Below are 24,478 nucleotides of genomic sequence, written 5' to 3' on the forward strand. Positions count from 1 at the left end.
GAGTGACCAAGAACTAAAAGTAAAAAAAAATTGTTTCTTAAAGTGTAACAGAGAATATTTACAACTCCTTCCTCTAACCTATCTTTTATCCCCCCGCCCTACAATACTAGTCCAATAAAATCCCCGATTAAGATTTACAAAACGAAACTTATCTCAAAACCAGGCAGCTTTCGGTTCTTCTCCGTATTGCTGTCTTTTCTTCTCGGGGATTCTGCTATACAGGTTACTGATTGATAAAGATAACTTTAAGAGAGATATTCTCTGGTCAGTTTGTAGATGTCATTAACAGTTTTCCTCCCAAATGTTCAATTTTTCCCGGTCTCATATCCCCAAAGCATTGGATTGTGTCATAGGCTTTTAAGATTGTCAATATACTAAAATCAAACTTGATTAGAATTTCATATTTTCGGGATATAATTCAAACTGATTGGCTGAATTCGAATTTATTTTTGTCTCATGGCAACTCAGCCAGTGCTATCTGTTCTGAACCAAATGTTGCATTTGTAAATTCTCTAGCACTCTGTATGCTTGCCAAGTCCTTCACTCTCTTAAAGGTACATACACTTCTACACCTTCATGACAAGGCAGATATATGGTGTTGGTTTCAAATCAGTTATTATCTCATTGAATGGTGGAACAGGTTTGAATGATGAAGAAATGCAATTGTACTAGAAGGGATGTGGGGGACACCCAGGAGGTTGCTACTTGGATACCAAAATCTTGCTTTGAGGACATTATGGAAAGGCTAATTTCTTGTTTCAACAGAAGCTGAATCAAGATGTAATTAATTTTAAAAAAGAGTCTAGATAGAGTGTGGAGGAAGGCTTTGTTTCCCTTGGCTAAGGGGCACATGGCCAGGAGGCATAGATTCAAGGTAAGCACTTAAAGGTTTAGAGTCATTACTTGGGGAAATATTTAAACTCGAGGGTGACAGGGATTGGCGATCATTGCCTGAAAAGTAGCAGAGACAGAATCCCTCAATTTTAAGAAGTATTTTGAGATGATTTTAAATCTGATTCTATTGGATGGCTGTTTTTTGATCAATGCAGACGTGATTGGCCAAATCACACCCTTGTCTTCTGTGATTCCAAGCGGCTTCTTCCTGTTTCTATGTTCCTTACAGCAGCAGTAACTAGTTCAAACATAACTTGGAGACACAGGAATTATTTGTTTTGTTCTTTCACTTGCCCCATTAAAGGCAGTGCATTCTTTAGTTAGGGTTTTTCCACTTTGTTCTAAAGAATATATTCATAGATTGCTGTTCCAATACCCACTTTGGAATTGTATCCTTTATATTACATTGCTTTTCTTCATTCTTCCTACCAAACTCTCTTACTTCACACAACTCGTCACCAACATTCATCTACACTATGTCTACCTATTCCAACATCCTGAAGTTTATCACCATTCTCCTCATAGTTCATAGTATCAAGTTTTATATCATCTTCAAATTGCAAAGTTGTGCCCTCTATACAAAAGGCTGGGTCATTAATAATGAGAGAAAAATCTTTGATCATCTTTTGTGGGTCCTCATGACAGAGGAGACTGCAAGGAGGTCCATGGAACTGGCAGTTCACACTAATTTTTTTGTGCTTGAGGGAGTTTCTGCAGCTGCATCAACTTTGGATACTTTGAACATGTGTTTGGCACAAATGGTCCTTAACTTTCTGAACTAAATTTTACAACTGGCCTCCATGTATTGGCCATTTGCAATATTTTAGGAGAAAGTGAGGACTGTAGATGCTGGAGATCAGAGCTGAATATGTGTTGCTGGAAAAGCGCAGCAGGTCAGGCAGCATCCAAGGAGCAGGAGAATCGACATTTCGGGCATGAACCCTTCTTCAGGAATGAGGAGAATGTGCCAAGCAGGCTAAGATAAAAGGTAGGGAGGAGGGACTTGGGAGACGGGCGTTGGAAATGCAATAGGTGGAAGGAGGTTAAGGTGAGGGTGATAGGCCGGAGTGGGGATGGGAGCGGAGAGGTCAGGAAAAAGATTGCAGGTTAGGAAGGTGGTGCTGAGTTCGAGGGTTGGGACTGAGACAAGGTGGGGGGAGGGGAAATGAGGAAACTGGAGAAATGGGTTCATCCCTTGTGGTTGGAGGGTTCCTAGGCAGAAGATGAGGCGCTCTTCTTCCAGCCGTCGTGTTGCTATGATCTGGCGATGGAGGAGTCCTTGGTGGAGTGGGAAGGGGATTTGAAGTGTTGAGCCACAGGGTGGTTAGGTTGGTTGGTCCAGGTGTTCTCTGAAATGTTCTTTGAAGACCACAATTTCCCCCCAGACGTGATCGATGATGCTCTCCACCACTTCCCGCTCCTCCGCCCTTAATAATTCTCATAGGAGAGATGAGTGGGGCCTTAGTGTATGGACTAATACTCTTTTGACGATCAGTGTTTCAGATGCTCAAGAATTTAAACCTTTACACAAATCTAGCTTTCTTTTGAATTGAGGAAACTTTCTGCCTTGTGCTTTGGAAGTCTCTGATTTCATTGGTAGTAATACATATCTTGCAGTCTCAGCAATTAAAATAAGGTGAAGGAGATTTGCAGTGCTCTGTTCTACAGTTAACCAGGGAGGATGCTTATTATGACAAGGGAAGACATGAATGTAGAGGATATGATCGGTATGTTCAAAGATGAGACATTTTTGGTGTAAATAGCAAGGAGATCCTTACACTGCAGCCTGTGTATATTGTCTGAGCAGTGGCATAAAGAATTTAACAATGTGTGACGTGATGTATTTTGGGAGGACTAACAAGACAACGGAGTTCACATTGTTTTTCCAGTGTGTCAAAGGGACCTTGGTGTGCATGTCCATAGATCTTTGGAGGGACGTGGACAGGTAGATAAAGTAGGTGGTTAAGGAAGCATATGAGGTGCAGAAAGACAGAAAACTGATCACCTGAAGACTTTGCCAGATTTTGCCACTACTCCTGTCTCTCTGCCTGTCTCCAAAGGATGGGAAAGTTCACTCTATAGTGCTTCAAGTCAAACAAAAATAATGAAAAACTACAATTTCATTAAAACAAAATGAAGAAAATATTTAATACAATGATAATGTACATTTTCCAGAGACCAATGTTTCTCAGTAACACACTGGAGATAATGTAAATGGCTTTGTAGGGGCAAAGGTGACAGTCAAGAAAGATTGTATTAGATACTCAAATTGACTTAATTGTCAAATCAATTTTCTCAAAGGGAAACTGAAAAAACTATATCCACACTTTAGTGACATTGATTTCCTCTGTAGATCAAAATGTAACAATGCCTTAAACAATATTTACAAAACATTTCAGGAAAACACTTCTCCATTCACAATAGGTTGTATATCTCCTCTGTGTAATATGATGTCCAGTCCTTCATGTTCTGTTACAGGGGAGAAGTCTCAGTAGTATTTCAAATGAAAATAAACAATGTCCAAGAGCATTTCCAAGAGTGAATATTTTAACCACATACACAAGGCAGTGGCGCTTCAATTTACAATTATAGGTTGAAGTGAAAATAGACCAAGGAACCTGCTGATGCTCATTCAAATTCATGGGCTCCACTGAAAGCACAGCAGTCAAATCTGTATTCAAGCAGACTGGGCTGACATGAAATTCATTTCACATGCCATTGGTTAACAAGAAGTCATTTTTCACTACAATTTGTATCTGAAATTGTCCGTCTTATATAACTCCATGCTGTTGCTCATGCGAGTGATGATGAAACACAAAGGAAATGGCAGCATCCCAAGCAGACTGAAGGACCATGTCTCGTAGTCCACGTTTATCTGCACAATGATTCCACTGAGAAAGATCGGATGTACAGTCTGAGCCCTCAGGAGGACGACGCACCTGGTGTCCATTTACACAACGGCGACATTTTAACCTTTAGAACAGATACAGGCTGTTAGTCACATTATGGTGAGCTTCTGAGAGAGAACTATCAAATATGCAAGCATTTACAAAGCTATTGCAGTTTAAAATTAAGATAATAATAGAACATTACCCTGAATTGGAGAATGACAGACAAGGCACAGTTCATCATTTGTCAGCTGTCCTGAATTCTCCATTTAATTTTAGTGTCTTAGGCGAAGGTCATAGAGTCAGAGATGTACAGCACGGAACAGACCCTTTGGTCCAACCTGTCCATGCCAACCAGATATCCAAACTCAATCTAGTCCCACCTGCCAGGATCCAGCTCATATCCCTCCAAACCCTTTCTATTCATATACCCATCCAAATGCCTTTTCAATGTTGCAACTGTATCAGCCTCCACCACTTCCTCTGGCAGCTCATTCCATACACGTACCACCCTCTGCGTGAAAAAGTTGCCCCTTAGGTCCTTTTTATATCTTTCCCCTCTCACCCTAAAACTATGCCCTCTCGTTCTGGACTCTCCCACCCCAGGGAAAAGACTTTGTCTATTTATCCTATCCATGCCCCTCATAATTTTGTAAATCTCTATAAGGTCACCCCGCAGCCTCTGACGCTCCAGGGAAAACAGCCCTAACCTGTTCAGCCTCTCCCTGTAGCTCAAATCCTTCAACCCTGGCAATATCCTTGTAAATCTTTTCTAAACCCTTTCAAGTTTCACAACATCTTTCCGATAGGAAGGAGACCAGAATTGCACGCAATATACCAACAGTGGCCTAACCAATGTCCTGTACAGCCGCAACATGGCCTCCCAACTCCTGTACTTAATACTCTGACTAATAAAAGAAAGCATACCAAACACCTTCTTCACTATCCTATTTACCTGTCTATCCACTTTGAAGGACCTGTGAACCTGCACTCCAAGGTCTCTTTGTTCAGCAACACTCCCTAGGACCTTACCATTAAGTGTATAAGTCCTGCTTTCCCAAAATGCAGCACCTTGCATTTATCTGAATTAAACTCCATCTGCCACTTCTTGACCCATTGGCCCATCTGATCAAGATCCTGTTGTAATCGGAGGTGACCTTCTTCGCTGTCCACTACACCTCCAATTTTGGTGTTATCTGAAAACTTACTAACTGTACCCCTTATGCACGCATCCAAATCATTTATGTAAATGACAAAAAGTAGAGGACCCAGCACCGATCCTTGTGGCACTCCATTGGCCTCCAGTCTGAAAAACAACCCTCCACCACCACCCTCTGTCTTCTACCTTTGAGCCAATTCTGTATCCAAATGGCTAGTTCTCCCTTTATTCCATGAGAGCTAACCTTGCTAATCAGTATCCCATGGGGAACCTTGTGGAAAACTTTACTGAAGTCCATATAGATCACATCTATCATTCTGCCCTCATTAATCCTCTGTTACTTCTTTAAAAAACTCAGTCAAGTTTGTGAGACATGATTTCCCATGCACAAAGCCATGGAGACTACCCCTAATCAGTCCTTGCCTTTCCAAATACATGTACATCCTGTCCCTCAGGATTTCCTCCAACAACTTGCCCACCACCAACATCAGGCTCACTGGTCTATAGTTCCCTGGCTTCTCCTTACTACCCTTCTTAAACAGTGGCACCACGTTTGCCAACCTCCAGTCTTCCGGCACCTCATCTGTGTCTATCGATGATACAAATATCTCAGCAAGAGGCCCAGAAATCACTTCTCTAGCTCCCACAGAGTTCTCAGGTACACCTGATCAGGTCCTGGGGATTTATCCACCTTTAACCGTTTCAAGATATCCAGCACTTACTCCTCTGTAATATGGACATTTTGCAAGGTGTCACATCCATGTCGCTATTTTCTGTATCTCCCATATCCTTTTCCACAGTAAATACTTATGCAAAATGCTCGTTTAGTATCTGCCCCACCTCCTGCGGCTCCACACAAAGGCCACCTTGCTGATCTTTGAGGGGCCCTATTCTCTCCTTGGTTACCCTTTTGTCCTTAATATATTTCTAAAAATCCTTTAGATTCTCCTTAATTCTATTTGCCAAAGCTAACTCATGTCCCCTTTTTGCCCTCCTGATTTCCCTCTTAAGTATACTCCTACTTCCTTTATACTCTAAGGATTCACTTAATCCATCCTGTCTACACTTGACATATGATTCCTTCTTTTTCCTAACCAAACCTTCAATTTCTTTAGTCATCCAGCATTCCTTATAGCTACCAGCCTTCCCTTTCATCCTGACAGGAATATACTTTTTCTGGATTCTCGTTATCTCATTTCTGAAGGCTTCCCATTTTCCAGCCATCTCTTTGCCTGCGAACATCTGCCCCCAATCAGCTTTCGAAAGTTCTTACCTAATACCATCAAAATTGGCCTTTCTCAAATTTAGAACTTCAACTTTTGATCTGGTCTATCCTTTTCCATCACTATTTTAAATCTAATAGAATTATGGTCACTGGCCCTAAAGTGCTCCCCCACTGACACCTCAGTCACCTGCCTTATTTCCCAAGAGTAGGTCAAGTTTTGCACCTTCTCTAGTAGGTACATCCACATACTGAATCAGAAAATTGTCTGGTACACACTTAAGAAATTCCTCTCCATCTAAACCTTTAACACTATGGCAGTCCCAGTCGATGTTTGGAAAGTTAAAATCCCTTACCATAACCACCCTATTATTGTTACGATAACTGAGATCTCCTTACAAGTTTGTTTCTCAATTTCCCTCTGACTATTAGGGGGTCAATAGTACAATCCCAATAAGGTGATCATGCCTTTCTTGTTTCTCAGTTCCACCCAAAAACCTTCTCTGGATGTATTTCCAGGAATATCCTCCCCAAGTACAGCTGTAATGCTATCCCTTATCAAAAACGCCGCTCCCCCATCTCTCTTGCCTCCCTTTGTCTTTCCAGTAGCATTTGTATCCCGGAACATTAAGCTGCTAGTCCTACCCATCCCTGAGCCATATTTCTGTAATTGCTATGATATCCCAGTCCCATGTTCCTAACCATGCCCCGAATTCATCTGCCTTCCCTGTTAGGCCCCTTGCATTGAAATAAATGCAGGTTAATTTATTAGTCCTACCTTGTCCCTGCCTGCCCTGACTGTTTGACTCACTTCTGTTCTCAACTGTACCAGTTTCAGATTGATCTCTTTCCTCACTATCTCCCTGGGTCCCAGCCCCCACCTTACTAGTTTAAATCTTCCCGAATAGCTCTAGCAAATTTCTCTGCCAGTATATTAGTCCCCTTCCAATTAAGGTGCAATCCGTCCTTCTTGTACAGGTCACTTCTACCCCTAAAGAGATTCCAATGATCCAAAAATATGAATCCTTCTCCCAGACACCAGCTCCTCAGCCATGCATTCATCTGCTCTATCCTCCTATTCCTGCCCTCACTAGCTCATAGCACTGGGAGTAATCTAGACATACTACTCTCGAGGACCTCCTTTTTAAATTCCGGCATAACTCTCTGTTATCTTCCTTCAGAATCTCAACCTTTTCCCTTCCTATATAATTGATTCCAATATGGACAATGACCTCTTGCTGGCCCCTCTCCCCCTTGAGAACATTCTGCACCCTCTCTGAAACATCCCTGATCCTGGCACCAGGGAATCAGCACACCATTCTGATTTTTCGCTGCTGGTCACAGAAATGTCTGTCTGTACATCGGACTACAGAATCCCCTAACACAATTTATCTGTTGGAACTCAATGTATCCCTCGTTGCATTTGAGCCAGTCTTAATACCAGAAACTTGGCTGATCATGTTACGTTCCTCTGAGAATCCATCACCCCCTACATTTTCCAAAACAGCATACTTGTTTGAAATGGGTATAGCCACAGAAGGCTACTGCACTAGCTGCCTCTCTCTTTTACCTTTCCTGGGGTTTACTAATCTACGTGACTGTATCTGAGACTTTCCCCCCTTCCTATAATTGCTATCCATCACATACTGTTGCTGTTGCAAATTCCTCATTGCTTCTATCTCTCCAACTGATCCATTCGATCTGTTAAGATTCGCAACCAACTACATTTATTGCAGATATAATCCGCAATAACCCTTAAACCCTCTTTAAACTCCCACATCTGACAAGGAGCGAGTACCACTCTATCAAATGCTACGACTCACTGCTGCAAATTCAGATTATGATTGCGGATCTCAAATGAACACCTCAGAGGATCTCAAGATTGATGATATGTCATTTCTCATAGTCAAGGAAGGGGAAACAGTACGTTCATTTTGGGATGCTAATACAATTCCCTAGGAACTAGGATGCTTGACAATTGTCTTTGAGTTATAAAAAAAAGGCTTGGTAGAGACGTGCTAAGGAAAGAAATACCAGTTAGTGAGTTTGGCGAAGATTTGTAGCTCAGGTTGTGACTCTGGATGTAAGTTTGCTCGCTGAGCTGCAAGGTTCATTTTCAAATGTTGTCACCCTTCTAGGTAACATCACCAATGAACCTCCACTGAAGCACTGATGTTATGGCCCGCTTTCTATTTACATGTTTTAGATTCCTTGGGTTGGTGATGTCATTTCCTGTTCTTTTTCTCAGTGGGTGGTAAATGGGATCCAAATTGACATGTTTGTTGATAGAGTTCCGGTTGGAACACCGTGCTTCTAGGAATTCTTGTGCGTGTCCGTTTGGCTTGTCCTAGGAAGGATGCTTTGTCCCAGTCAAACAGGTGTCCTTCCTCATCTGTATGTAAGGATACTAGTGATACTGCTTCATGTCTTTTTGTGGCTAGTTGATGTTCTTGTATCCTAGTGGCTAGTTTTCTGACTGTTTGTCCAATGTAGTGTTTGTTACAGTTCTTGCAAGGTATTTTATAAATGACATTAGTTTTGCTAGTTGGCTGTATTGGGTCTTTCAAGTTCATTAGCTGCTGTTTTAGTGTGTTGGTGGGTTTGTAGACTACCATAATGCCAAGAGATTTGAGTAGTCTGGAATCATTTCCAAGATGTCGCTGATGTAGGGGAGAGTAGTTAGGGTTTCTGGACGTGTTTGTCTGCTTGTTTGTGTTTGTTGCCGAGAAATCAAAGGACTGTATTCATTGGGTCCCTGTCCCTTTAGAATGCACTGGATAGGTGGTTTTCTTCTACCCTTCGTAGTTCCTCTGTGCTGCAATGTACGGTGGCTCGTTGAAATACTGTTCTAATGCAGCTTCCTTTGTGGGTATTCGGATGATTGCTTCTGTAGTTCAGTATTTGGACTGTATGTGTTGTTTTCCTGTAGACACTGGTTAGTAGCTCCCCCAGCTACATGGATGACACCTTTGTCATCACTAAACGAAACAAATTGGAGGAAAGCTTCAAGACCATCAATAATACCCTTACTGGCATAAAATTCACAAAGGAGGAGGACAACAACAACAAACTGCCATTCCCAGATGCTGCAGTAGAGCGAATGGCCAATGGAACTTTAAACCAGCGTCAACAGGAAAACAACACATACTGACCAAATACTGAGCTACAGAGGTGATCATCCCACATCCACAAACGAAGCTGCATTAGAACATTATTTCAATGAGCGACCACACATAGCAGCATAGAGGAACTACGAAGAACCTAAAACCGCCTATTCAGTGTATTCAAAAAGAACAGGGACCCAACGAACACAGTTTGTCAATTTCTCAGTAACAAACCTAAACAAGGAGGCAAAACATGCCCAGAAATCCTAGCACTCTCCCCTACAACAGAGACATCTCAGAAATGACTGCCAGACTACTCAGACCTCTTAGCATCATGGTAGTCCACAAACCCACCAACACACTAAAGCAGCAGCTAAAGAACATAAACGACCGTATACGGCCAACAAGCAAAAAGAACGTCATTTACAAAATACCGTGCAAGAACTGTAACAAACATTACATTGGACAAATGGGCAGAAAACTAGCCACTGGGATACATGAACATTGAGGAACAAAAAGATATCACTAGTATTTTTATATACAGGTGAGGAAGAACACCACTTTGACTGGGATAACACATCCATCCTAGGACAAGCCAAACAGAGACACACACACGAGAATTCTTAGAAGCATGGTATTCCAACTGGAACTCTCAACAAACACATCAACTTGAACCCCATTTACCAACCTCTGAGAAAAAGAACAGGAAATGGCATCACCAACCCAAGGAACCCTAAACACATAAATAGAAAGTGGGCCAAAACACCAATGCTTCACTGGAGGCTCACTAATGATTTTACTAGTATGGTGACAAAATGTCTGAAAATGAACCTTCCAGTTCAGCAAGCAAACTTACATCCAGAAATATAAGTATAGTGAAATTTCCATTGAGGTGCTTTACATTTTCTCCTCTATGCTCATCTTTCCCTTATCTCGGTGCAATTAATTTAGCTCCTCATAGGCCTCCAACATTAGGACAGCAGATTCAATATCAATATCAAATCAATACACTACCACATTTCAAATCCTATAGTCATTACATTTGAAATTAGATTTGTAAATAGCTGCTGCCAATGTTATGTTTATTAATTACCTATCGTGCGTGTCACTGGCTGTGGTCTCATTTAGAGTAAAGAGCTCCTTAAGTTCCCCAAGGGAGAAGTGTCGTTCCACATCTTGCTCCTCATCCACTACACAGCTACTCAGAGCTTTTTTATGAGTCTGCCGCTGGAAGATCTTCTCCTCAATTGTCCCTGTCTGAAATATCACAAGATAAGTTATATCACAATAACGTACAAATTACAGTCAGATGTGATAAGTTAGCACATTTCAACCAGTTTGATAGATCAAGTCTACTTACATAATTCTTCATCATATCACAACCTCTAATGCAACATTTTAGGATCATGTATCATTTTGTGAACAATACCTAAAGTGCAGAATCTTACCGACAAAAGTCTGTAGATGTAGCAAATTTTCTTCTGTCCATCTCGCCATATACGAGCCATCGCTTGTTCATCATTAGCTGGATTCCAGTCTGGATCAAACATGACTAACCGATTTGCACCAATCAGATTCAAGCCACAGCCACCAGCTTTGCTACTCAGCATGAAGATAAACTCAGGATTCTATAAGAAAATTTTAAACAAAACCTCTGTAAAGCTCATACCAAAAATGAAAATTTATGATTCAATTTTATAATATAAGTATTATTCAAAAGGGCCACAACACACTGCAGCACACCAGAACTGCAAAAAGAGGAAGAACAACACCTATACAAGGTATCCACCAAAAACGGATACCCACGCAATTTCATCAACAGATGCCTAAGTGAAAGACAACGGAACGAGGACATGCCGCAACCCAAAGGACTAGCCACACTACTATTCATCAGGAGCATTTCCAAACTGACAGCCAGACTACTGCGACCACTAGGACTCATAACAGCACACAAACCAACAGCCACTCTCAGACAACAACTCACCAGGACAAAGGACCTGATACCCAGCATGAGCAAAACCAACGTAGTGAACAAAATCCCATGCAAGGACTGCACAAAACACTACATAGGACAAACAGGAAGACAGCTAACAACCCGCATCCATGAACACCAACTAGCCACAAAATGACACGACCAGCTATCCTTAGTAGCCACACACGCAGATGACAAACAACATGAATTCGACTGGGACAACACTACTATTATAGGGCAAGCCAAACAGAGAACAGCCAGGGAATTCCTAGAGGCATGGCACTCATCCACAGATTCTATCAACAAACACATCGACCTGGACCCAATATACCGGCCACTGCAGCGGACAGCAACTGACAACCGGAAGTGGCAGAGACAAGCCACTATAAATGCCGGAGGAAACATCACAGAAGCGCTTCACAGGAGGCTCCCAAGCACTGAGGATGTCACCTAGAAAGGTGACGAAACGTTTGCAACAAAAACTCCCAGCTCGGCGAACAGAACCACAACAACGAGCACCCGAGCTACAAATCTTCTCCTAAACTTTGAATAAGTATTATCAGCTGGAATATGTGCACATTTTACTTGGAATTATTTTGAAAAGAAGATGAGAAAATCTTCTGTGCAACCACTGTTAACAGTCAAAAGATTTGACTGTAATTTGTACGTTATTAGGTCCTAATGATCAAAAGCCACAAAAAAGCACAAGTGATCTCTCCCAATAGGGAGAAACCCAGTTGAGAGGAGGTAATGAAGACAACAGCATGTGCGAATAATGTGAGCACATATCACTAATTTTAATACTAAGCTTAATTTGTCACGATGCTTTCACTGAGCTTTCTAATCTTCACACATACTGCTAACCAAAAGAAAAAAAAAGGAAAGACTACTGGAAATCAAGATTTCCAACAGCCAGCTACTTGGAAATTTCCTTCCCCTCCAGTTACAGGAAATTGAATTCAAAAAAGCAATAGTTAAGTAGGTCTAAAGTTTTGTCGAAAGGGTGTACAAAAATATTGACAGTATCTTGTATCCCTTCATGTATTGGTAGAGAGTTAGGAAAAAGGTTTCTCTGCTCCATTTCTTTGTGTAGTTACTCCTTCTCCATTTTTCTCTTCCTCCCTGCTTCACTTCTCTGGCAGTGTTAGCATTCTTGCCTGCCTGATTCAGAACTTTGTGGTTTCAAACCCACAATCTGAGAATATAACCTGGATAATGTTTCAGTTACATTAAACTATGAAGTGAACGTGGGGGCAGAGAGGGTCAAAAAACCAATCACAGGAACACCACTAAAAATCCAAAGTTATACCTGTAGGAAAAGGTGATAAAAAGCTGAGGAGTTACTGAATATAAAGGTTTACAATTATGAAAGGTTGTGGTAGAGGACATACAGACAGCACTTCCATTGCCTTCAACATAAGACAATCATCAAGAAATTCAAGAGTAAATTCAGAAGAAATGTTTTTACCCAAAGGTGGTGAGAATATGGAACTTCACAACACAGATGCTGAATTTAAGGGGAAACCAGCTAAGCATATAAGAGAGAAACAGAGAGAGGATTATGTTGTTAAAGTTAGATGGTGAACAATGGAAGGAAGAATAATTGGAATACAAACTATGGCATGGAATGACTGGAGCTAATGCTCCCTTTCTGTGTTGTGTATTCCACGTATGTAACTACATTGTCAGAAATGCCGAGGGGCGGCACGGTGGCTCAGTGGTTAGCACTGCTGCCTCACAGTACCGGGTCCCAGGTTCATTTCCAGCCTCGGGCAATTGTCTGTGTGGAGTTTGCACATTCTCCCCGTGTCTGCGTGGGTTTCCTCCCACAGTTCAAAGATGTGCAGGTCAGGTGAATTGACCATGCTAAATTACCCATAGTGTTAGGTGCATTAGACAGAGGGAAATGGGTCTGGGTGGGTTGCTCTTTGGAGGGTTGGTGTGAACCTGTTGGGCCGAAGGGCCTGTTTCCACATTGTAGGGAATCTAAACCTAAAAGTTTTCTATTAGACGATATGTGATGGATATAAACAATCCACTAGAAAGATTCAAACAACTGGGGAGTTTTCAGGTTTTCTGTCCAACTGTTAGACCTTAACCAAGGAAAATCAATTTTTTATTCAACTCATTTGTGGCTTGAGGAACTTAACAGTGAACAAACTGACTGCCATATTTGACTATATTAAAAAAAAACGAACTTCAAAAACAATTCATGGCTGTGGAGTACATTAAGGATGTGAAAAAGTGCTATATAAATGCAAGATATTTAAAATTTTCCTTCACTGAGATTCTAGCTCTCCAACCTTTTTTTCCTTTATTAGTGTTTATTTTCATGTCTTATTTCTCCTCCCATTTCTACAATGAGTGGAATGGTAGCATAGTTACAGCAGTAATTGTTTGGAGACAAGAAATCAAATTCCGCAAAGGCAGCTGGGGGAAACTTAAATTTGATTATCTAAATCAGCCTGAAATAAAATAAGAGTCTCATTAATAATTATCATAAAAGCACTGGATTGTCATATTAATTCATCTCATTCATGAATGACTGGCAGGGCAGGAACACTCTCATCCTTGCCCAGTCTGGCCTGCATGTGACTCCAGACCCACTAGAGTATGGGTAACTTTTAACTGTCCTCCGAAATAGCTTGGCACACTTCTCAGTCGCATCATACCACACCGATGGTATATATCACATGAACTGCAACAGTGCAAGGAAAGCGTTCACCAGCAAATTCTCAAGGGCAATTAGAGATGGGAAATAAATGCTGGCTTTGCCAACTGATGTTCAGATCCCATGAAAATATAAACAAAAAGCTATAAATATTTCTAATTTATCACTGTAACATTTGTTCCCCTCACTCATTTTCCTGCAGTTTGGAATGATGTGTGGGAACAGAATTGTGGGCAGTTGAATTAGAAATAAAGAGTCAGTCTAGAAAATGAGGAAGAATGAATACCATAACATTAATAGCAACATTTCAAATAAGAGCACTGATTCAGACTCTCCAAACTTTTCAGCATAGTAGCGTTTAAGAATCCTATGATAAATTATTTAGGAAATTTAACTAGATAATCTATCACATGTCTGCAATAGTTGCCTCACTTTAAAAAAAGCTTATTCTTACTAAAACGTATTCAAAATATCACGACTTAATTTTTGTAATAAGGAAAATTTCATTGCAAAGAAAACTAGCTAGCACCCAACATCTCACTGAGGCAATGTGGTAAGGATGTCACAAGAATTGGCTGACCTTGAACTAATGTTAATGACATGAATACTTTTAACCACAGCTCCATTTTACTAATGTGAACATTTCCTTATAAAGGAACTTGATCTCTTGAAAATACAGAATCTCTAATACCACACCAGCCTGAAACAGGATGTAGGTTAGCTTAATATTTATTTAGCATCAAGTATTGTTATCAGAGGCTTACTAAGTGTCAATGGATAGATACTTCACCATCTTCTCTCAAAAATCTGTATCTAGATAAAGCAACTCCATACTTTGTTACTACCACATTGCTTTCAATTTAAAGTTGTATGGGCATTAGCTCCACGCAAAGGAATCAGCAATTACCTAGGGTCAATAAAATGTTGCAAAAAGACGGTGCTGTTACTTACTGTGGGATTATTAAAACGTTCCACAATTTTAGCCCTTTTTTTCACTGTCATGGTACCGTCCAATCGAACATACAGGTATCTGACAGAAGGAAAACACATTGAAAAGTTATACATGGCTCAGAAAGAAACAAAAAAAACCATACTGAACAACAAAAACATTCAACCGCTCATTCAGTTACAGTATTAACACACATCTGTAATGTGATCTGTAAAACAATAGCAAATAAAAACAGCTTTCCTAAAACAGACATAAACCAAAGGGATACTCTCAGTCTCATTTTTCTTTTTATAACACACATTGTATAATATATAATGTCACTGTCACTAAAGCTGTAATCTAGTAACAATATATCATGTTACCCACACAACTTTAGATTCTGCATCACAATCTCCATTATTACTTGTTTGCTTTTATTGCCTTGCCACTCAAAATAGATTGTTTCACTGTAATCCTCAGACTGTTGGCAACTTTAATATCCCTCAATCTCCCATGAAGGTTTCAGCTCAAATACTCCATGCTGAATCAAATCCTCTTACTCACGTAACAGAGCAATATGTACAAACACACAACTTAGGAGCAGGAGTAGGCTTCTGGGTGCCACAGAACCTGCTCAACCATTCAATAAGGTTATGGCCGATCAGGTTACTTCACATTTCTGGTACTATGATAACCCTTCACCGCCTTGGCAAACAGGAGTCTATCTCTGCCTTAAAACTACTCAAGGACTCTTCTTCCACTGCCCTTTGAGGAAGGAAATTCCAAATACTCAAACACTAAAAAAAAACGATTCTCCTTTGGCCCTCTTGTGTGCAGTGGTAGGGTCTCTACTTCTGAACCAGGAGACCTGGGCTCAAGTCATACCTGCTCTAGAAGGGTGCAATAACATCTCTGAACAGGTTGATTAGAGAAATAGTTGAATCCACCGTGTCAAAACCCCTCAGAATCTTCATCATAGTAATATTACCTTTAAATTACCACAAGAAACAGTATTTTCTCCAGTTTTATTTAAAAAACTCCTACTTGTCCCCTTTTCTTCTCACTTTCCCATTTTTGTCAGAATTTTATTTTAAAATTATAAATCCAAATCCTATCATTGCCATAAATGAGGAAACAATTTGCACTTTGTAGTCCTTTGCACAGTTTCAACCTGATGGCTGCCTTTGTGTGCAACTGCATCAAGCTGTGCATAAACCTTCAATACACAAACACTAACTGTCACTACATACTGAGGTTCTACCTGACCTGATGTGATAGGGTTGGGATTAGGGATTGGGTGGGCCTGGTCTCGTTGCCATGGAACACTCCAAGAAATTGAATCATTCTATATCAACTGTCCCTGGTGGGAAAATTAGCAAAGGAAACATCTTTGACCCCAATCTATCAGGCAGCAGTAGCACTAATGTACTCGAGACCCTGTGGGAAAAGCAGACGGTCAAAGTCATTTGGCAGAACACCTCATCACCGGAACTTTCCAACAAGCACCACGATGTAGCTTGGCAGATGGTGAGAAGTGCACTACTCCTCTAATCCTTCGTGTATGCCCAGATTCTCTCCACCACTGCACACTACCTTCAAAACGGCAGCGGGGAAACAGACTGTCATGCATCTCCTTCTAGAACGCGCCTTTGCAAGGTCTGGACAGAGATGCAGTGGTTTTTGTTGGAGCTTCTTGGGGCAAACCACATGACGCACACCAAGACAGACATTGACTGTGCCAGGCAGAAGACATCCTTTGGTCTGCCCAAACCTATCGATTTTCCAATACGAAGAAAATACCTTGATCAAGTGTTGCAGACTGGCACATTCTAAGGTCTAGGACTACATGCTGAGGGCTGCACTAAAGCTAGGGCCAACTGTTGCTTTGATGCAATGGAAAAATACCATCTAAGGTCTTCCTGCCAAAGTAATAGGGGGTCCATTCAGTTCTCAGACCAAAACCTCCTGCCGTGGTATTTAACCTTATTGAATCCCTTGTAGCTTGTATTAGAATGTAAATAGTTGCATGTCATACTTGGTAACATAATTGTGCCTTTGGATACAGAAACAGCAAGAGAGGGAGAGCGACAGTAAAGCATTTTATAAGGTTCTTCACAGTAGGCTATTGCAGAAAATACAGAGGCATGGGATTGAGGGTTATTTAGCGGTTTGGATCGAAGTTGGTTAGCTATAAGATGACAGAGGGTGGTGGCTGATAGGAAAAGTTCATGCTGGAGTTGAGTTACTAATGGTGTATCGCAAGGATCTGTTTTGAGGCCAGTGCTGTTTGTCATTTTTATAAGTGACCTGGATGAGGGCGTAGAAGGATGGGTCAGTAAATTTGCGGATAACACGAAAGTCAGTGGAGTTGTGGACAGTACAGAAGAATGTCACAGATTACAAAGGGATATAGATAAGCTGCAGAGCAGGATTGAGAGGTGGCAAATGGAGTTTAATATGGAAAAGGAGTAATAGGAATACAGAGTACTAGGCTAATGGTAAGATTCTTGGTAGTGTGGATGACCAGAGAGATCTGTGTCCACGTGCTTAGATCCCCGATAGTCGCCACCCAGTGTTGATTGGGTTGTTAAGACGGCATACGGTGCGTTAACTTTTATTGGTAGAGGGATTGAGTTTCTGAGTCATGAGGTCATGTTGCAGCTGTATAAAACTCCGGTGCGGCTGCACTTGGAGTATTGCATACAGCTCTGGTTGCTGCATTATAGGAAAGATGTGGAAGCATTGGAAATGATGCAGAGGAGATTTACCAGAATGTTGCTTCGTATGGAGGAAAGGTCTTATGAGGAAAGGCTGAGGACTTGAGGCTGTTTTCTTTAGAGAGAAGAAGGTTAAGAAGTGATTTATTAGAGACACACAGACGATCAGAGGATTAGACAGGATGGACAGAGATGGCTAGCAAAAGGGCACATAGCTTTAAATTGAGGGGTGATACATATAGGACAGATGTCAGAGGTAGGACCTTTACTAGAGAGTAGTAAGGGAATGGAATGCCCTACCTGCAATAGTAGTGGACTCACCAACATTAAGGGCATTTAAATGGTAATTGGATAAACATATGGATGATAATGGAATAGTGTAGGTTAGATGGGCTTTAGATTGTTACACTGTACTGTGAAACCATTGAGGGTGGAAGGGCCTGTACTGCGCTGTAATGTTCTGTGACAGCAAGAGAGCGAGAGAACAAACTCTAGAGATTAAGGTCTGGACAATAAGATGCACAGCTGCCAAAATTATAGGGCTTGTGAAGGTTACAGCATGAGGCAGCAGAGAGGCTGTGAATGGATTGGAAAACAAGGGTCAAAATCTTTAAATTAATCTGCATTGCTGAACTGGTTCAGCAACATAGGTTAGGGAGTTTGTAAAGTGAATAGGATTAGAATTCAGGCAACCAAATTTGGGATCAGCACTCAAAAGTCCAAAGATTGACATTACAAACACCAAAGTGATTTTTTGATATGATCTTGTAGTATGAGAGAGGAAGCAGAATTGAACAAACTCACCTCTGAATCTGAAATCTGTGGTTTCAAGAACCATTTGCAATCACAGAAATCATCATTTTCAGCTAAGTCAACTGACTAAATTCCAGGAGCTTTTTTTTTTCAGAATAATTGGACTAATGTTCTAGGATTTGGTTAAAACTTGAAAGTTCCTCTCTTATCCACAATACACAAGAGATGGAAAGTGCTTCAATACATCAGCTACGTAGGATATTTGCAATGTTGTACAACCTACCTCCTGTCTCTGCAGAGCTTCTCAAACAAATCAAGAGTCTGGGTGTAGTTTGATACTAGCACCACTTTATCAGAGCTAGTACTTCGAGTCATGGCCAAAATATAATCAAGGGTGAGCATCTTGCCTGAAACGAGAAACGAGAAAACACAGAAAAATTGACATCATTTTATTAGAAGCATACTTTCCATTCTATGGATTAATTACTAAAATAAAGTAATCCATATACTATACATGCTTATCTGGCCCCAGATTTTCCTCAAGTCAGATTTACACATGGGGGAGTAACCCAGGGAGAGTTTGGGCAGAAAAATAGGTGGAATCTAGTTAATTCAGGGTTTTTTTTCTGAAAATAGTTATAGGAAATTCCCAAGGGAAAGGTGCAGGTCATGTTTTGTTTATTCAGAAATAGAATATCGTTAAAAATTCCACCCGGAATCCACTACTTGTGCATCCACTTTTCCTGAATGTACTGCAGGCTGGTACAGCATTCAGTACAGTGTAGCAGTGCAAGTGGGTAAACAACAGCGTTCAATGGCTGAAATGGTGCAAAAAATAAAGTTTTACCATAGCAAAGTCAGCCTTTCTAAAGGAGCACCATTTTTACTTTAGACAAAAATGTTTCCAAATGAATATTTATTTGGGATTCTTGCTACAGCTGGACCTAACCCCAATATCAGTTGGGGTGGAAAAGTTGCTATGCTCACAGTATGTGAAAAGTTTAGGAGAATAAACATAGATCACTTCTACTAAGTACTGAATCAGTAACAGAAGGAAGATATATTCAGGATCACTATTAAAAGTGTGAAAATCAGAATTAAGAGGGCTTTTGTCAAAGGGGTCACTACAGTATGAATTCCCTGTATGGTTACTGAAACAAAAACAGACATTGCGGGAGAAATTCAGCAGGTCAGGTAGCATCTGTCAAGTGCAAATAGGAGTTAATGTTTCAAGTCCCATGGCCTTTCTGGCCACTGAAGTAGTCAAGCACTGAAAAAGGGAATTAGCTAAATATTTGAATTAAAAAAAAAACTCAGGTGAAGAGTATGAAAATAGGAGAAGATTAGATACATGAATTCTTGAGCCTTTATTAAGACAGATGATGATGATCATCATCCCAATAACACTAATCCAAGAAAACTGATCAGAGGGAAAAATATTCTAATTATTCTGCACTGACCTGTTCTCACCAGGAAATAATGTATTTTTAAGTAGTTTATTTCCAAACGGGTGATTATATCATTAACCTGCAGTACTTTGGGATACACAATTGCACTGAAGAATCCACAACAAACATTCATCATCAAACATTTTTGTCAAATGAAGAAACAATTTTTAATGCCAGGCTTGTACCAGGCTCGTAAGTTCTTGGCCAAGTTCCTATTAGTTTGCTTCTAAACATGTTCCTTTATAAAACTGGTGAATTCAGGACATTCCAAGGAGGACAATGGAAGAAATATGCAGGATATTTCAGAGAGACTCTATGCACTCAGAACAGCTGAAAGCATCTTGCCCAGGTCACCTTTCTTCTAGACAAAACGGTTATCAATCCATTCAATCATTGGGGCCCAACTATCAAGCCAATTCATATCCTTAATTGATCCTCAACATGCAAGCTTTACAGCAAAGTAACTGGACAATTATTAGGAATGGCAATCTTTACACAAAGCAAATTCTTGAAACTTATTTAAATTAGATGCTACTAAAGAAATCGGACATCTCTTCCAGTTTCTGAGTTAAGAAAGGATTTTCTCCAAGCTTAAAATCTGATTTGATTTATTTATTGTCACGTGCACTTAAATACAGTGAAAAGCTTAGTTTACAAGCAGTTCAAACAGATCATATTAAACAAGGACATACAGATCATAGCGTGAAAAAATACTTAGTCAGATTTAGACTTAAAGATTTACCAGACAACTGAGGCTCCACAGATTTTGTGCTATATCCTGATGGAAAGAGATTGAGTGCTCCCTGAAATCCTTCCTCACCTTCCACACATTTTTCATAGATCAATGTTGGGTCTAGGCCAAAATGACAATAGAGTATTAGCAAAAAACAGAAGTGGCAGTCTTCCTCACTTGAAAATAATTACTCATTAGTTATTTTCATCCTTTAAGGTGTGACCACGTTGCATCCTTATTTCTGTACAATTTTACTTTTCAAATCTTCATTTCTACTTTTTGACATTCACTATCAGAGGTAAACTACTTCCAGGACATTATAGAAATGTCCAGCAAGCTTATTGCCATCAGTCTAGCCCAGCAACTTTAGGAGCGTTGTATCTGCAAACAGTCAAGCAGGACCTTGGTGCACACAAAAGTAGCAAATTCAGTGATGGATGTTCTTTATTTCTCTGATGCTACAATGACTGTGTTCTACGACAAATGTTCAGTGCTGTCTTGAATCCTCATTCATGTTAAGCTATTACCCTTTCCCACTCTCCTTGCCTGCACCTCATGTTGAAACCAAAATCTTTGTATAATTCCTTCATGTATTTCATTCTCGCGAAGGAACTCAAAGCCAAAATGGTGCCTTTTTCACTGACTGCCTTGCTAACCTAGTTGGTTTGAACCATCTTTTTTAAACTTTGCTTTTCATTAAAAGCAAATTGATCTAAAGACATACATTAGTAAAGTGTCAATTAACTGAAACATAATAATTATACTGCAGAAATCTAACATTTTCAGACATTCAAACAGAAATACAATTAATCAAAATCCAATAATTTTTCTGCTCACGGTTACAAAGCTTCTTTAGTGAAGTAATTGAAGATAGAGAGGAGACGCTCATCTTCCCACTGTGAGCTTGTTCCATTTCTATTGCTGGTTTGGCTTGTTTTAGGAACAGCTTGTACAACTCTGACTGCAGAGGCGTGAGTCTGAAGAATACAGGAAAATGTTTAATTTAAGTTATTGAAGGACATGTGGCAGGAGACATGCAGATTCACTCAATTATTTTTACACTTTCCCCTTGGAGGCAAGGATGTCCCAAAGAAAACAGACTCCAATGACTGAAGCAGCTATCTTCTTAAGAGGAAAATAAATATATTTTAATTGTCAAATTACAATTCTTACAGCAAAAGGCTTCTTAATGAGCACATTGAGTTATACATGCAGAGTTGAGCTTCCTCAAATTAATTTTAACCTCTCTTTCATAGAAACATTCCCTTGATATTCACAAAAGAGAGGTTATTCAGCAGGTTTAAAAAAAAACTGGATTGGAACAGCTGTACCTGTTATAGTGCACTAATTTCTATGACGATGCTCAACATAAGATTATTCCTTTTTACTTTTGAACACCCATCCCAAAAATTAGGGAAATAAAGTTCTCTGTGCCTACTCTATTAAATCCCCGAATTATTTTAGAAATCTTGATTGGACCACTTTCATCTTCTAAACACAAAGGATTACAAATCATGCTTATGCAAACTAGCTTCACAATTTAACTCTCTCAGCTGCAGAATTGCCCTTGTGAATCTTTGTTGTGTATCTCCGAAACCAGTCCATCTTGCTTGGATTCACTGACTTAAACTGCATGCAGAAGGAGTCTAATACTACTGTGTGTCACTGCAAAACACCCTCTTTTCACTTGGCTACTTACTGGTTTGTCAAAGCTATGGAATATTCTTTGGCCTGGTTCAGACATGCTGAGTGAATGTGAAGAACTTAAACTGATACAAGTAGGTCAACTGTTTTTGCACAAAGGGATTTTGATTAAGCATATTATAACTAAATATATGAAAAATTAAATTTGAGAAATTACCTGCAACAGACAATCTGCTCAATCTTCACTGGCAGGTATTTGGAAAGAATATCCGATGTTCTTCGAATTAAACACCTAAAATGTGTATTTGTGCAATAAGTCAGAAAACATTCAAACAGTGCATATCCAAATTAAGACACAGTTTGTTAACCCAGATTTAACCTATTAACTGAGACCACACATATGTATTAGCAAGAAAATGAGGAAGGAATTTTTAAAAGCATGAAAAAGACACATTTGAACATATTTCATACCCATAGACTTGAGAATCTATTTCCTCTGTAATATCTATCACTAAACAAATCGTGGGAACACGATTAATTCCAAATTCCTTTGCAAGATATTTGATGTCATCACTTCATTGTCAGAAATAAAATGAAGGAACTCTCTAATGCCATTGTAAAATGAACAATGGATGAACTGCAACTTACCCACTATCTTCTTCTCAAACAACACAGGATAAGATATAAATATGACTTTGCCAGTATCACTCACATCACAAGAACAAATACAAACAAACATTTACAAGTTACCCTGACATAACATCAGTAATTCACTTGCCAAATCATTATTTGCTCACATATCTGTTCCCTTACCTATTTACAATGCTGATCAGCTCCTTTAGTTTCTCCTCTCCATGCTGTCTTTCACTGTCACTTGCATCTGCATCCCGGCCTTTCAAGATAGGCAATTCAAATCGCTTTTTAAATTCCTGTGCAGTTCCTTAAGAAAGGTTCAGACAATTGTTAACTAGCTTTGGAATTAACTTGCAATGTGGTGAATTTGCAGGTATCAGATTAATTTTGCAATCTTTAATGTATCTCATGTGGAATCATACAGAAATCTACCATTCAGTTACACAGTGAGCCAGCAAACCAATCACAGACTGAACTTTGCAGCTATGCAAAATACTAACGGAAGTCTAAAGGTCTAATTTCAATTGAATCAGGTCTGTGCAAATCATACAATGGAAACAAATACATACCGAGTATTCCTGCATTAATAAAATGTACAAGACTGAAGTACTCCAGGAGGTCATTCTGAATTGGAGTTCCTGAGATCAATATACGTCGTTTAGCTTTTAGATCGTTCAGAGCCTGGTAGGTCAGGTTGTCTGAATTCTTCAACCTGTGGCCCTGTGATGTGAATAAAAGTAACCTGGGCTAGGTTTTCACTTATACATTTCTATGAGGCTTTAACATGTTTTTACTTTTTAGAATTTGCAAAAGTATAGAATAATTTAATACTTATCAAATGAAATATTTAATTTTAGCAAGGCACAGAGCTTACAGTGCACCCAAACAGTTGCCAAACGTATTTCTCACGGTCAACGAATCATACGTATAGCAAAATATAACAATATTTTGGATATCTTCATCATTTTGCAATCTATTCTCAAATATCTGCACTTCTGCTATGAGCACACAGCTTTCAAAATCTATCAAACCACATGCACACAACCCACAGCAAACCAAACCTTAATGAAACATCAGCTTTGCTGCACACTAAATGTGGGCGGCACAGTGGAACAGTGGTTAGCATTGCTGCCTCGCAGCGCAAGAGACCCAGGTTCAATTCCCACCTCAGGTGACCAACTGTGTGGAGTTTGCGCATTCTCCCTGTGTCTGCGTGGATTGCCTCCGGGTGCTCTGATTTCCTCCCACAGTCCAAAAATGTGCAGGTCAGGTGAATTGGCCCTAGCGTTAGGAGCAGGGGTAAATGTAGGGGAATGGGTCTGGGTGGGTTGTGGGTTGATGTGGATTTGTTGGGCCGAAGGACCTGTTTCCACACTGTAAGTAATCTAATCTAAATAGAAACCAATACAGAGCACATAACATGACTGAATAATAAGTTGCATGTGATGTCTCTGAATTTCTCAGCTGGATGTAGAACTTGAATAAGTGCTGTTTAAACAATATCCCTAGAACAAAAAGATTTAATTAATGTTACAGAATGTTAAGGGGCCCAGGAATAGTTGAAAGGAAGAGCCAGCTATTAACACAGAGCCCACTGAGGAAATGACAGAGATTTAAAGTAATTGATAGAAGAAAGTTAAGAAGAATGTTTTCAGCTGAACAGTGGGAGTCTGAAACCTACTGTCAGAAAGAATGATAGAGGCATAAATTTT

At 40.0% G+C, this 24,478-nt stretch overlaps 1 protein-coding gene across 2 annotated transcripts in view; it reads right to left on the reverse strand.

The window, feature by feature from the left end:
- Window positions 1-3,081: 3,081 nt before the first annotated feature.
- Window positions 3,082-24,478, reverse strand: part of rad54l (RAD54 like) — a 42,804-nt gene continuing 21,407 nt past the window's right edge. For both annotated transcript variants that reach the window (XM_060829901.1, XM_060829902.1), the window contains 10 exons: window positions 23,336-23,486; window positions 22,947-23,073; window positions 22,351-22,425; window positions 21,327-21,466; window positions 20,499-20,609; window positions 18,592-18,715; window positions 14,862-14,940; window positions 10,716-10,895; window positions 10,361-10,524; window positions 3,082-3,867 (listed from right to left, as the gene is read on the reverse strand). In XM_060829901.1, the coding sequence (XP_060685884.1) occupies window positions 3,666-3,867; window positions 10,361-10,524; window positions 10,716-10,895; window positions 14,862-14,940; window positions 18,592-18,715; window positions 20,499-20,609; window positions 21,327-21,466; window positions 22,351-22,425; window positions 22,947-23,073; window positions 23,336-23,486 (1,353 nt within the window). In that variant the 3' untranslated portion in view covers window positions 3,082-3,665. The remainder of the gene's footprint in view (window positions 3,868-10,360; window positions 10,525-10,715; window positions 10,896-14,861; window positions 14,941-18,591; window positions 18,716-20,498; window positions 20,610-21,326; window positions 21,467-22,350; window positions 22,426-22,946; window positions 23,074-23,335; window positions 23,487-24,478) is intronic.

Source organism: Hemiscyllium ocellatum, chromosome 9 (genome assembly GCF_020745735.1).
Source record: "Hemiscyllium ocellatum isolate sHemOce1 chromosome 9, sHemOce1.pat.X.cur, whole genome shotgun sequence".
Taxonomy (NCBI): Eukaryota; Metazoa; Chordata; class Chondrichthyes; order Orectolobiformes; family Hemiscylliidae; genus Hemiscyllium; species Hemiscyllium ocellatum.